The sequence below is a fragment of the Lipophrys pholis genome, assembly GCF_963383615.2.
Source record: "Lipophrys pholis genome assembly, chromosome: 20".
Taxonomy (NCBI): Eukaryota; Metazoa; Chordata; class Actinopteri; order Blenniiformes; family Blenniidae; genus Lipophrys; species Lipophrys pholis.
Window position 1 is genome coordinate 23,941,532 of NC_137648.1, and position 12,567 is coordinate 23,954,098.

The 12,567-nt window shown below is 45.9% G+C and overlaps 1 protein-coding gene across 1 annotated transcript in view; it reads right to left on the minus strand.

The window, feature by feature from the left end:
- plppr5b (phospholipid phosphatase related 5b) overlaps positions 1-12,567 on the minus strand; it is a gene marked incomplete at both ends in the record, with an annotated part of 104,733 nt that overhangs the window by 49,911 nt on the left and 42,255 nt on the right. Inside the window, one exon of the mRNA XM_080489092.1 lies at positions 5,725-5,857. Coding sequence (XP_080345218.1) covers positions 5,725-5,857 — 133 coding nt within the window. The remainder of the gene's footprint in view (positions 1-5,724; positions 5,858-12,567) is intronic.

Consider the following 12,567-nt stretch of genomic DNA (forward strand, 5'->3'; position numbering starts at 1 on the left):
GGAGGCACCCGGACTGTATCAGCAGGCTGATGATGATGAAGGTTCTCCTGTCAGGAACGTGTGGCTGTGAAGCAGCTGGAGCACTGATCCAGTCTGACTGAGGAGAAGCGGCTTCGCACTGGAAGCACCTTTCAAAGTGGCACCAATTAACACCAAGTCAGCAGGATTATTGTGACGCCACACAACCGAGGAGAACGCGCGACAGGCACTTCCACTGAGGCTGAGGGATGAAACCAGCAGCATTAACGTCAACCAGCAGCATTAACTTCAACCAGCGGCATTAACATCAACCAGCAGTATGTTAACATCAACTAGCAGTGAGTCCACGTCAACCAGCAGCATTAACGTCAACCGCCGGCGTTAACGTCAACCAGCAGTATGTTAACATCAACTAGCAGTGAGTCCACGTCAACCAGCAGCATTAACGTGAACTAGCGGCATTAACGTCAACCTGCGGCGTTAACGTCAACCAGCAGTATGTTAACATTAACTAGCAGTGAGTCAAAGTCAACCAGCGGCATTAACGTCAACCAGCGGCACTAATGTCAAGCAGTGGTGTTAAAGTCAATCGGCGACATTAACGTCAACCAGTGGCATTAACGTCAACCAACAGCGTTAATGTCAACCAGCGGCATTAATGTCACCCAGCGGCGTTAACGTCAACCAGCAGTATGTTAACATCAACTAGCAGTGAGTCCACGTCAACCAGTGGCATTAACGTCAACCAGCAGTATGTTAACATCAACTAGCAGTGAGTCCACGTCAACCAGCGGCATTAACGTCAACCAGCGGCGTTCACGTCAACCAGCGGCGTTAACGTCAACCAGCGGCGTTAACATCAACCAGCGGCATTAACGTCAACCAGCAGTGTAAACGTCAACCAGCAGCACTAATGTCAAGCAGTGGTGTTAAAGTCAACCAGTGACATTAACGTCAACCAACAGCGTTATTGTCAACCAGCGGCATTAATGTCACCAGCGGCTTTAACGTCAACCAGCAGTGTTAACATCAACCAGTGGCATTAACGTCATGCAGCGGCGTTAACGTCAACCAGCATCGTTAACGTCAACCAATGGCATTAACGTCAACCAATGGCATTAACGACAACCAGTGGCATTAACGTCAACCAACAGCGTTAATGTCAACCAGCGGCATTAATGTCATCCAGCGGCGTTAATGTCAACCAGCAGTGTTAATGTCAACCAGCGGCATTAATGTCAAGCAGCGGCGTTAACGTCAACCAATGGCATTAACGACAACCAGTGGCATTAACGTCAACCAACAGCGTTAATGTCATCCAGCGGCGTTAATGTCAACCAGCAGTGTTAATGTCAACCAGCGGCATTAATGTCAACCAGCGGCATTAATGTCAAGCAGCGGCGTTAACGTCATCCAGTGGTGTTAACGTCATTTTGCAGCATTAATGTCAAGCAGCGGCGTTAACATCAACCAGCGGCGTTAACGTCACCTAGCGGCGTTAACGTCGACCAGTGGTGTTAATGTCAACCGGCGGCATTAACGTCGACCAGCAGTGTTGACATCATCAGCGGCATTAACGTCAGCTAGCAGTGTTGACATCATCAGCGGCGTTAACGTCACCAGCAGTGTTAACGGAAAACCAGCAGCAATAACGCCAATTAGTGGTGTTAACGTCAACCGTGGCGTTAACCTCAACCAGTGGCATTAATGTCAACCTGCGGCGTTAACATCAACCAGCAGTGTTAACGTCAACCAGCGGCGTTAACATCAACCAGCAGTGTTAACGTCAACCAGCAGTATGTTAACATCAACTAGCAGTGAGTCAAAGTCAAACAGCGGCATTAACGTCAACCAGCGGCACTAATGTCAAGCAGTGGTGTTAAAGTCAATCGGCGACATTAACGTCAACCAGTGGCATTAACGTCAACCAACAGCGTTAATGTCAATCAGCGGCATTAATGTCACCCAGCGGCGTTAACGTCAACCAGCAGTATGTTAACATCAACTAGCAGTGAGTCCACGTCAACCAGCGGCATTAACGTCAACCAGCAGTATGTTAACATCAACTAGCAGTGAGTCCACGTCAATCAGCGGCATTAACGTCAACCAGCGACGTTCACGTCAACCAGCGGCGTTAACGTCAACCAGCGGCGTTAACATCAACCAGCGGCATTAACGTCAACCAGCAGTGTAAACGTCAACCAGCAGTGTTAACATCAACCAGTGGCATTAACGTCAAGCAGCGGCGTTAACGTCAACCAGCATCGTTAACGTCAACCAGCGGCGTTAACGTCAACCAATGGCATTAACGACAACCAGTGGCATTAACGTCAACCAACAGCGTTAATGTCAACCAGCGGCATTAATGTCATCCAGCGGCGTTAATGTCAACCAGCAGTGTTAATGTCAACCAGCGGCATTAATGTCAAGCAGCGGCGTTAACGTCAACCAATGGCATTAACGACAACCAGTGGCATTAACGTCAACCAACAGCGTTAATGTCAACCAGCGGCATTAATGTCATCCAGCGGCGTTAATGTCAACCAGCAGTGTTAATGTCAACCAGCGGCATTAATGTCAAGCAGCGGCGTTAACGTCAACCAATGGCATTAACGACAACCAGTGGCATTAACGTCAACCAACAGCGTTAATGTCATCCAGCGGCGTTAATGTCAACCAGCAGTGTTAATGTCAACCAGCGGCATTAATGTCAACCAGCGGCATTAACGTCAAGCAGCGGCGTTAACGTCATCCAGTGGTGTTAACGTCATTTTGCAGCATTAATGTCAAGCAGCGGCGTTAACATCAACCAGCGGCGTTAACGTCAACTAGCGGCGTTAACGTCGACCAGTGGTGTTAATGTCAACCGGCGGCATTAACGTCGACCAGCAGTGTTGACATCATCAGCGGCATTAACGTCAGCTAGCAGTGTTGACATCATCAGCGGCGTTAACGTCACCAGCAGTGTTAACGGAAAACCAGCAGCAATAACGCCAATTAGTGGTGTTAACGTCAACCGCGGCGTTAACCTCAACCAGTGGCATTAATGTCAACCTGCGGCGTTAACATCAACCAGCAGTGTTAACGTCAACCAGCGGCGTTAACATCAACCAGCAGTGTTAACGTCAACCAGCAGTATGTTAACATCAACTAGCAGTGAGTCAAAGTCAATCAGCGGCATTAACGTCAACCAGCGGCACTAATGTCAAGCAGTGGTGTTAAAGTCAACCGGCGACATTAACGTCAACCAGTGGCATTAACGTCAACCAACAGCGTTAATGTCAACCAGCGGCATTAATGTCACCCAGCGGCGTTAACGTCAACCAGCAGTATTTTAACATCAACTAGCAGTGAGTCCACGTCAACCAGCGGCATTAACGTCAACCAGCAGTATGTTAACATCAACTAGCAGTGAGTCCACGTCAACCAGCGGCATTAACGTCAACCAGCTGCGTTCACGTCAACCAGCGGCGTTAACGTCAACCAGCGGCGTTAACATCAACCAGCGGCATTAACGTCAACCAGCAGTGTAAACGTCAACCAGCGGCACTAATGTCAAGCAGTGGTGTTAAAGTCAACCAGTGACATTAACGTCAACCAACAGCGTTATTGTCAACCAGCGGCATTAATGTCACCAGCGGCGTTAACGTCAACCAGCAGTGTTAACATCAACCAGTGGCATTAACGTCAAGCAGCGGCGTTAACGTCAACCAATGGCATTAACGACAACCAGTGGCATTAACGTCAACCAACAGCGTTAATGTCATCCAGCGGCATTAATGTCATCCAGCGGCGTTAATGTCAACCAGCAGTGTTAATGTCAACCAGCGGCATTAATGTCAAGCAGCGGCGTTAACGTCAACCAATGGCATTAACGACAACCAGTGGCATTAACGTCAACCAACAGCGTTAATGTCAACCAGCGGCATTAATGTCATCCAGCGGCGTTAATGTCAACCAGCAGTGTTAATGTCAACCAGCGGCATTAATGTCAACCAGCGGCATTAACGTCAAGCAGCGGCGTTAACGTCATCCAGTGGTGTTAACGTCATTTTGCAGCATTAATGTCAAGCAGCGGCGTTAACATCAACCAGCGGCGTTAACGTCAACTAGCGGCGTTAACGTCGACCAGCAGTGTTGACATCATCAGCGGCGTTAACGTCACCAGCAGTGTTAACGGAAAACCAGCAGCAATAACGCCAATTAGTGGTGTTAACGTCAACCGCGGCATTAACCTCAACCAGTGGCATTAATGTCAACCTGCGGCGTTAACATCAACCAGCAGTGTTAACGTCACCCAGCGGCGTTAACATCAACCAGCAGTGTTAACGTCAACCAGCAGTATGTTAACATCAACCAGCAGTGTTAACGTCAACCAGCAGTATGTTAACATCAACTAGCAGTGAGTCATCCAGCGGCATTAACGTCAACCAGCAGAGTGTTAACGTTTCCATGAGATTAGAGTTCCTGACACAACACGGTGGAAACAACCTTTGGTACTTCATAAATAATCTGAGGTGCAGTTTCAGTCTGGATTTAGCTGATCTCAGGTCAGCCTTCGATACTGTAGATCACCACACATTCTTTAACACAGACTGAAGCACGTGTTCAGCGCTCACCTCACAAATAGAAAATAAATGCTAAATAAGAATACTGACTCCTCAGGAGTAATGAAATGTGGCGACAGCGAGGCTCATTGTTGGGACCCTTGTTTTTTAACTGATCCATGCTCCCTCTTAAGAGCGTCATCAGGGGACATGACATGACAGCCTCCTGGATCAGCTGTATAGAACAGCCTCCTGGATCAGCTTTATGGAACAGCTTTATAAAACAGCCTCCTGGATCAGCTTTATGGAACAGCTTTATAGAACAGCTTTATAGAACAGCTTTATAGAACAGCTTCCTGGATCAGCTTTATGGAACAGCTTTATAGAACAGCTTTATAGAACAGCTTTATAGAACAGCTTCCTGGATCAGCTTTATGGAACAGCTTTATAGAACAGCTTTATAGAACAGCTTCCCGGATCAGCTGTATAGAACAGCTTCCTGGATCAGCTTTATGGAACAGCTTTATAGAACAGCTTTATAGAACAGCTTCCTGGATCAGCTTTATGGAACAGCTTTATAGAACAGCTTTATAGAACAGCTTCCTGGATCAGCTTTATGGAACAGCTTTATAGAACAGCTTCCTGGATCAGCTGTATAGAACAGCTTCATGGATCAGCTTTATGGAACAGCTTTATAGAACAGCTTCATGGATCAGCTGTATGGAACAGCTTTATAGAACAGCTTCATGGATCAGCTGTATGGAACAGCTTCAAGGATCAGCTGTATGGAACAGCTTCATGGATCAGCTGTATGGAACAGCACCAGAGCGACTGTGTTGCCTTGATATTTTCTCAGAACATAATTTACCGTCTTTGTCTTTAATACCAAAGAATCTCCAAACCACCAGGTGCTCTCCAGCAGGCCTGCGGGCCACGTTGCTGACAGTTCACGTAATGTAACTCGCCAAGTTGTATCAGGGATCTTTTTCAGAGTAAGAGTACTCCGTGTAGTATTGGACCCGACACCCGATACTGCTTTGGGTATTGGTGCATCAACACTTCAAACGGCCAGAAAATGAGCCGAATTGTATAAAATGGTCATAGTTCCAGGAGCTTTTCTTTTTTACGTTGGGCAATTGGGGTTTTGACCCTCTCTGATGGTCCATGCTGTGAATGCTGATGAGAGCTGAGGACTCACCCAGGAAGCGGAAGGTCCTGCGCACCAGAGGGTTGAGGTAACAGCAGTCGCCCGTGGCCACCGTCTTCTCCGAGCGGTCGAACTCTTTGGACGTGTACTGGACCAGGAAGAGCACCGTCTCAGTTATGGTGATCTGTCCCGACAGAGAGAGAAAAGAGCGTTGAGATGAAGCAGTGAGTAGGAGGTGAAGGTTTTCTGTACACACAGCTGTGGGATACACAGGAACATATGGAGGACAACAAGTGTGTATAGAATAATGTCCACAGCTCCTCCATCTGTGATCTCCAGATGTAGGCTGGAACAACCAAAAGTAACCCACAATGTGAAGGACGCTCCAACGTCCAACAAACCGAACCAAGAGAAGACTGGAGACCTTCCAGAAAAGTCAATAAGCCTCAGGGAACCTTCAACAGCTGTGAGGGTGAAGCTCTCTGTGCTCCAAGAGAGAACATCAAGACCCAGGCGTCGCCACGGACCGCTCACCTGCCCATCGGAATCTGCCTTCACATACAGTGGACTGGGATTAGACCCAGCACCTCTGATCCACTCTGGCTTTCAAAGTATTGATCCCATTCAACCTTTCCACATTTTGTCACATTCCAACCACAAAGTAATTCCACTGGACTGTGGGAGGCTGACATAACGTCGAGGGGAAGGTGGACTGAAACAGGGTTTCCACGTTGCTTTTCAGAATAAACTCCAATACAGTGCAGAGTGTACATAGTGTATTGTTTTAGGGTAGCTGTTCAGGGTTTAGTGTGTGTATATACATTATAGAACGAAAAGGATGTACAATCATGTGATGTTCAGGTCAATGAAGAGTTATTAATGCCACATAGGCCTGTTTTTGGATGGATTATCATCTTAAAATATCTATATTGCATTATTTATATCCTTGTTCCTACTGGTCGGTATAACTCCGCCTCCTTCTCCTTCCAGCTGTGATCAGTGATGCTAACATATAGATTATAATCTGTGGCCTGGTTTTCACGGCAACATGTCACATGAAAACACTTCATTTTTGCATTTTCGTTTCAAAAAACTTTCGCTTTTGTATGGAAACGCTTTGAAATGATGACGGTGAGCATAGTGGCAAAAGTGTGTTTGTTTAGTGTTGTTGTGTTGTGATGTACAGGGTGGGCTGAAAAACCCCAACAAGCATTGCTTCTGCCCAAACCCTTTCTTAGTTGTGTTCCTGAGGGGGAAATAATGTTGTTATAATGTAAACAACCAAAATAAAACTAATCAAATCAATGTCCTTTTAACACGGAACCGGCAGAAACACTGATAACGATGTAGTTAGCAAGTTAGGCCACTCGGGGGTGCTGTTGCTTGTTTTTGTCATTTCATTTCATTTGATTTCATTTATTTATTTCAAAGGAAATATAAATAATTTAAACATAAATGTTGTCATTTGATGCATCATACCAGATTTAGCTGGAGGCTAATTCACATCTGCAGTCCCGTGGCAAGTAAAAGACACAGAAAGACATTCACAGGACAATGTTTAACACACAGAGACGCATACCAAGACATGAAACAACACTTGTCCCTGCCCAACCCCCGACATCAACCAGACAAGACAACATTAGAAATACTGGACCAAAGACAAACATGGCGTTGCTCAGTGAGTGCAGTACTGGCCACGTTTCAGATGTTTCTTAATCTCTGTTTTAATGAAACCACACACACACGTATGCTATAAACATTATGGACTATAAAACTAGAATACGGGCTGAAGGTCATGACACTCTAGAGGCCGCCATGTTTGTTATCGTCCTTCTACTCGCACATGAGCAGAAGAACACACGGCGGTGGTGCTCATGAGCAGGAGCAGCACTCCAGCTGTGGACTCAAGCATTGTCAGAAAGTTGTACCTCCGAAGCTTCTTTCAAAAGGTTGCAACTAAAACACAATGAAAGCTTTGCGTTTTCACTCATTTTCGTTGTCGTGTCAACCGAGCCTAAGTTCCAGATCTCACTCCAAAGATGTTTGAACGTCTACACTTTAATAAACAAAACAGGATCAAGAAACCTGCTCTTTTGAAAAGTGGAACTATAACCTCATATTCAGCAGCTTCAGGAACAAAATAAGCAAGTTTACAAAGGAATCTCAACCACAGGGGACACTGGTATTAAACAGTATTATGCCCGACTGAATAATGCATAAGTAAAAGAAAAAACACAGACGTACACACAGAACACCACAACATTAAAAGAAGAGGAAAGGATAACTCATGGGAATACTGAAAGAAAGTGAGCTTCAAATACTGTTTACACTCAAAGCAGCTGGCTTGCAAATAAACTTATTTGTGACTCAATAAAAACAAAACCCGATGAGAAACATTTTCTCATTTTCTCCTTTTCCTTTGGGGCAAAGCAGGGCAGCACTGAGGAGGCAGAGCCGGATCTCTGAATCAACAAACAGGAGGAGAAGATGTGGAGGGATAAAGCGCTGAAGCTGCTCAGTCTGGAGACACGAGGAGACATGCCTCACCAGATCGGCTGTTCTGGAACATGTCGCTGCGCTTTGGGTTACGAGGTTTAGTCAGACAGACATGAAACAAAAGAAAAGTAAAGGGAGTTTCATTTTAACTTTAATCTGTGGGAAGTTGACAGGAAAAAGCAGCATGTGGTGGGATGGTGGGATGTTCCCAGCAGAGAAGATCCACTGACATGACGGAGGGAATGAATGGATGACGAGCTGATGCATGAACATGTAGGGTGAAGACCCTCGACCGGAGGTCTGGAAATAGTAAAGTTATTTCTTCATAGCCATCCCCGACGACATATCTCATTGACAGTTTGGTTCTATACAATTACTGAGACTCCATGAGCTGAATGGAGCGGCTCCATGTCAGCCTTCATCCTGAGCACTAACTAAAGATCAAGGTCTGCTGGGAAATTAATCCCGTGTATCTGGGATTAAGCTTCACAGACTGAAAGGAGGAGCGTCACTTTCAAACTCAATCAATGCCGTTAGCCGGGGTTGAATATTTGAATCTATTTGAATAATTTGATGTGAATCGTTAAACTATACTTGTCAATATCTGGAGTTGATTGTACATGGATGTTTTATAGTTTTGTAAATTATGTACGTTATGTTACATACTGGATTTTTACAGAACTTCACTACAAGGTGTGTTTCCTCTTTAATCTGCTTGGATGTTTGTAGTAATTATGTACATGAGCACAGGGTGAGGCAGGATTAATAAGATAAACCAAACCAAATGTGATTGTACATTTAGTTTGAATATAAGTACCTGCACCTATTGATTTGCTCTGTTTCTGTTTATGAAGATATGTAGAAAGAGAACAACCAGAACAATCCAGACAGAGAACAATAGTTCAAAGACATTTCAGAAAATTGTACTTCAAGCGTGAATATAGTCTTTTTCTTTCTGTGATCAACACACAAAGTAAACAACAACAACTTGCGACCAAAACCTTGTTTTTGGTTGAAATCTGAAGAAGTAAATTCACAACTCGCCTCAGTTGTTCCTGCAAGTAAAAAAGAATCTTTGAAGATCTGCGAAGACCAAACTCATTCAGTCTGGCCTTGAAAGATACTGAATACTACTTCACACAGGACTCCTCAAACCACAGACATACCAACTCCTGAGCACCAAAGAAGAAGAGGAGCCAACCTATAGGCCACACTGGGCCCGTTTCCCCCCGCCGGTAACATGCATGTCGGGCTGACTGGGACTAGTTACTTTGTCTGTATGATGCCTTTCAGGTTAACCACTTGACTTGTTGTGATAAGAGTCGTCCAGCTGGACGGACGGATCGTCTGCCCAGGACGCTTTAGCCCACCGTGTCTCTGCAGACCTCCAGGCAGGACGGCCATGACCTTTTACAGAACGTCTTTGGAAAGTTGGAAAGACTGTCTCCCCCAGATCATCCTCTTAAAGGAAAACACAGCTCGCACTGATGACGCGTTTTCCTGCAACGCCACCGTCACAGGACGCAGCTGGGACACGTGATCTGATCACTGAAACACATGTCGGTGTCAGTCACATTCCTGTACCATGAATCATTGAGGATTCTCAGGGTTTGGTGAGAAAACACACTTGACTTAGTGTTAATCCATCACACACACACACACACACACACACACACACACACACACACACACACACACACACACACACACACACACACACACACACACACACACACACACACACACACACACACCAGTAGCTGCCATTAGAGGTGTTCACACAATACCAGTTTTCACATCCTCAAACCACAAACTTGCTCTGCTTTCATATGCCTCCATATTCCCTGTATCTGTGAGGAGAAGCCGAGTCCCACCGTGTCAGAGGCTCCAGAATAATCCTGAACTGTCATCTGGCTGGCGTGAAGTAAACATGAGAAATATCTGACAAACTGAACATATCCAAACACAGTAATTAAAAGTGGAGGACAGATGAGGAGAAATTCCCACACAAACATTTTGTTTTTGACAGAATTAATGACCACTTGTCCCAGAATGCACTGCAGTCCTGATGAAGCGGCGCTCACACTGGAGGATAAACGTTAGCAGCATCATAACAGACCCTCTTTAGCTCCATTTTCTGCTAAACAGCCTCCTCCTCCAGTGGGTCTACTGATGGAGGACAGCATCTCCGTCGTCATGGTAACCATCGTGTTTGCATGACAGAACAAAACATGTTTGACCAGAGTCCAAGCTGAGAAGCATGAGGAGCTGAAAGACACAACAACATGCAGAGGAAGAACATCGCTCACTGTCAGCCTCAAGAGCAGAGGATCAGACTGTTCAGACCAGAAGATCAGACTGTTCAGACCAGAGGATCAGACTGTTCAGACCAGAAGATCAGACTGTTCAGACCAGAGGATCAAACTGTTCACTGACCAGAGGATCAGACTGTTCAGACCAGAGGATCAGACTGTTCAGACCAGAGGATCAGACTGTTCAGACCAGAAGATCAGACTGTTCAGACCAGAGGATCAGACTGTTCAGACCAGAAGATCAGACTGTTCAGACCAGAGGATCAAACTGTTCACTGACCAGAGGATCAGACTGTTCAGACCAGAGGATCAGACTGTTCAGACCAGAGGATCAGACTGTTCAGACCAGAAGATCAGACTGTTCAGACCAGAGGATCAGACTGTTCAGACCAGAAGATCAGACTGTTCAGACCAGAGGATCAAACTGTTCACTGACCAGAGGATCAGACTGTTCAGACCAGAGGATCAGACTGTTCAGACCAGAGGATCAGACTGTTCACTGACCAGAGGATCAGACTGTTCACTGACCAGAGGATCAAACTGTTCACTGACCAGAGGATCAGACTGTTCACAGACCAGAGGATCAAACTGTTCACTGACCAGAGGATCAGACTGTTCAGACAAGAGGATCAGACTGTTCACTGACCAGAGGATCAGACTGTTCACAGACTAGAGAATCAGACTGTTCACTGACCAGAAGATCAGACTGTTCACTGACCAGAGGATCAGACTGTTCACAGACCAGAGGATCAGACTGTTCACAGACCAGAGGATCAAACTGTTCACTGACCAGAGGATCAGACTGTTCACTGACCAGAGGATCAAACTGTTCACTGACCAGAGGATCAGACTGTTCACAGACCAGAGGATCAGACTGTTCACTGACCAGAGGATCAGACTGTTCACAGACCAGAGGATCAGACTGTTCAGACCAGAGGATCAGACTGTTCACTGACCATAAGGATCAGACTGTTCACAGACCAGAGGATCAGACTGTTCACTGACCAGAAGATCAGACTGTTCACTGACCAGAGGATCAGACTGTTCACAGACCAGAGGATCAAACTGTTCAGACCAGAGGATCAGACTGTTCACTGACCAGAGGATCAGACTGTTCTCTGACCAGAGGATCAGACTGTTCACAGACCAGAGGATCAGACTGTTCACAGACCAGAGGATCAGACTGTTCACTGACCAGAGGATCAGACTGTTCTCTGACCAGAGGATCAGACTGTTCACAGACCAGAGGATCAGACTGTTCACAGACCAGAGGATCAGACTGTTCACTGACCAGAGGATCAGACTGTTCACAGACCAGAGGATCAGACTGTTCACTGACCAGAGGATCAGACTGTTCTCTGACCAGAGGATCAGACTGTTCACAGACCAGAGGATCGGAGGAGGAGCTGGCAGGGTTTCATTTTGGTTTTTATCATGAGTAAAGTTTCTCCACATTGCTAATCCAACGCTAAAGATAAGTGAAAGCTAACAGTACACAAACGTTAAGTGTACAGAAAGTACTACTAAACCGATACACAGTAATGCTGGGGTAATATTACATCGGTGCAGTCGTGGTGACATTCGTACTGACAGAAGCAGCTTTTCCTGCCTCATACTACGTTAACAAAGAGCTTAGATGTCTGCAGGTATGAACTGGCCCAGATGTCTGAAGGCATCATGACGTTAGGAGCAGAAACCACGTCTGAATATCACTGAACACGAAACAAACCGGGAGCACAGCTGCCTAACCACTGCTAGAACCATTGATATTCACTCCAATCTTTACTTCTTCTAACTCATCAGTACCAAATGCTCATGTCCTGCTTAATTTATGACAGCCACTATCATTGCACCCCGCCCAGGGGGTATCTTGTCCTCACCCAGTCACTCCAGCCCCCTACCATACTGAGTCATGTGAAGATGGATGGATGAATAACAGGTAGAAAGATAAATAGCTGATCTGTGGTGGTAACCAGCAGGACTACATCAATCACCATCAATGTGCTGTGTGTAGTCACTGTTAAAACAGAATGTGTGTAGTCACTGTTAAACAGAATGTGTGTTGTCACTGTTAAACAGAATGTGT